Raw genomic sequence first — 518 nt, 5'->3', positions numbered from 1 at the left:
TAATTCTCTGCCATGCCTCAGGGATTTCTCCTCTACCGTGAAATCTCCCATTGTACAGAGCTTCCAGCTGTGTCTTGAAATGAGACACAAACCACTTCCAGTACGCCTGCATGGATGAATCAGGAAGAATGTTCCAAGTGGAAAAAGGAGGTCCAGCATCACGGTATCTCTTGTATGGGATCCATTCATTGTCACCAACTCTGAATTTGCAGTCACTTGCAACAAGGCTGGAACAAATATCAATGACCAGGTGGTCGGTCTCATGCCAGTTGAATCCCGTCAAAGCTTCTGGGCGATGGTAGACCAGCTGATGGTCTCCATCGTGATTCCGCATGGTGTTTGTGCAGACAGCCCCACAAAAGGGACACTGCTCCCAGCACCCTGAAAAATGCGCCGCTAGGATGGTGTGAGGCTGCCTTGGAAACAAGCTCAGGTCAGCTTCAGACAATTCTTTCATGAGCCTGTCCCTCAGATCATCCAGAGCTTCTGCCATGGCACTGCTCAGAAACTCAATGTCT

At 49.4% G+C, this 518-nt stretch overlaps 1 protein-coding gene across 1 annotated transcript; it reads right to left on the bottom strand.

Moving 5' to 3' along the window:
• Positions 1 to 7: 7 nt before the first annotated feature.
• Positions 8 to 514, bottom strand: LOC121365808 (interferon-induced very large GTPase 1-like; the record flags this gene model as incomplete). Its single annotated transcript, XM_041490270.1, has 1 exon — positions 8 to 514. A coding segment is annotated over one exon (507 nt), but the record flags the coding sequence as incomplete, so codon positions are not given.
• Between the last annotated feature and the right edge of the window lie 4 nt (positions 515 to 518).

This window comes from Pyrgilauda ruficollis, unplaced genomic scaffold (assembly GCF_017590135.1).
Source record: "Pyrgilauda ruficollis isolate IOZ18807 unplaced genomic scaffold, ASM1759013v1 scaffold12181, whole genome shotgun sequence".
Lineage (NCBI taxonomy): Eukaryota > Metazoa > Chordata > Aves > Passeriformes > Passeridae > Pyrgilauda > Pyrgilauda ruficollis.
Note: the sequence above shows the minus strand (reverse complement) of the source record. Positions and strands in the feature narration are given on the sequence as shown.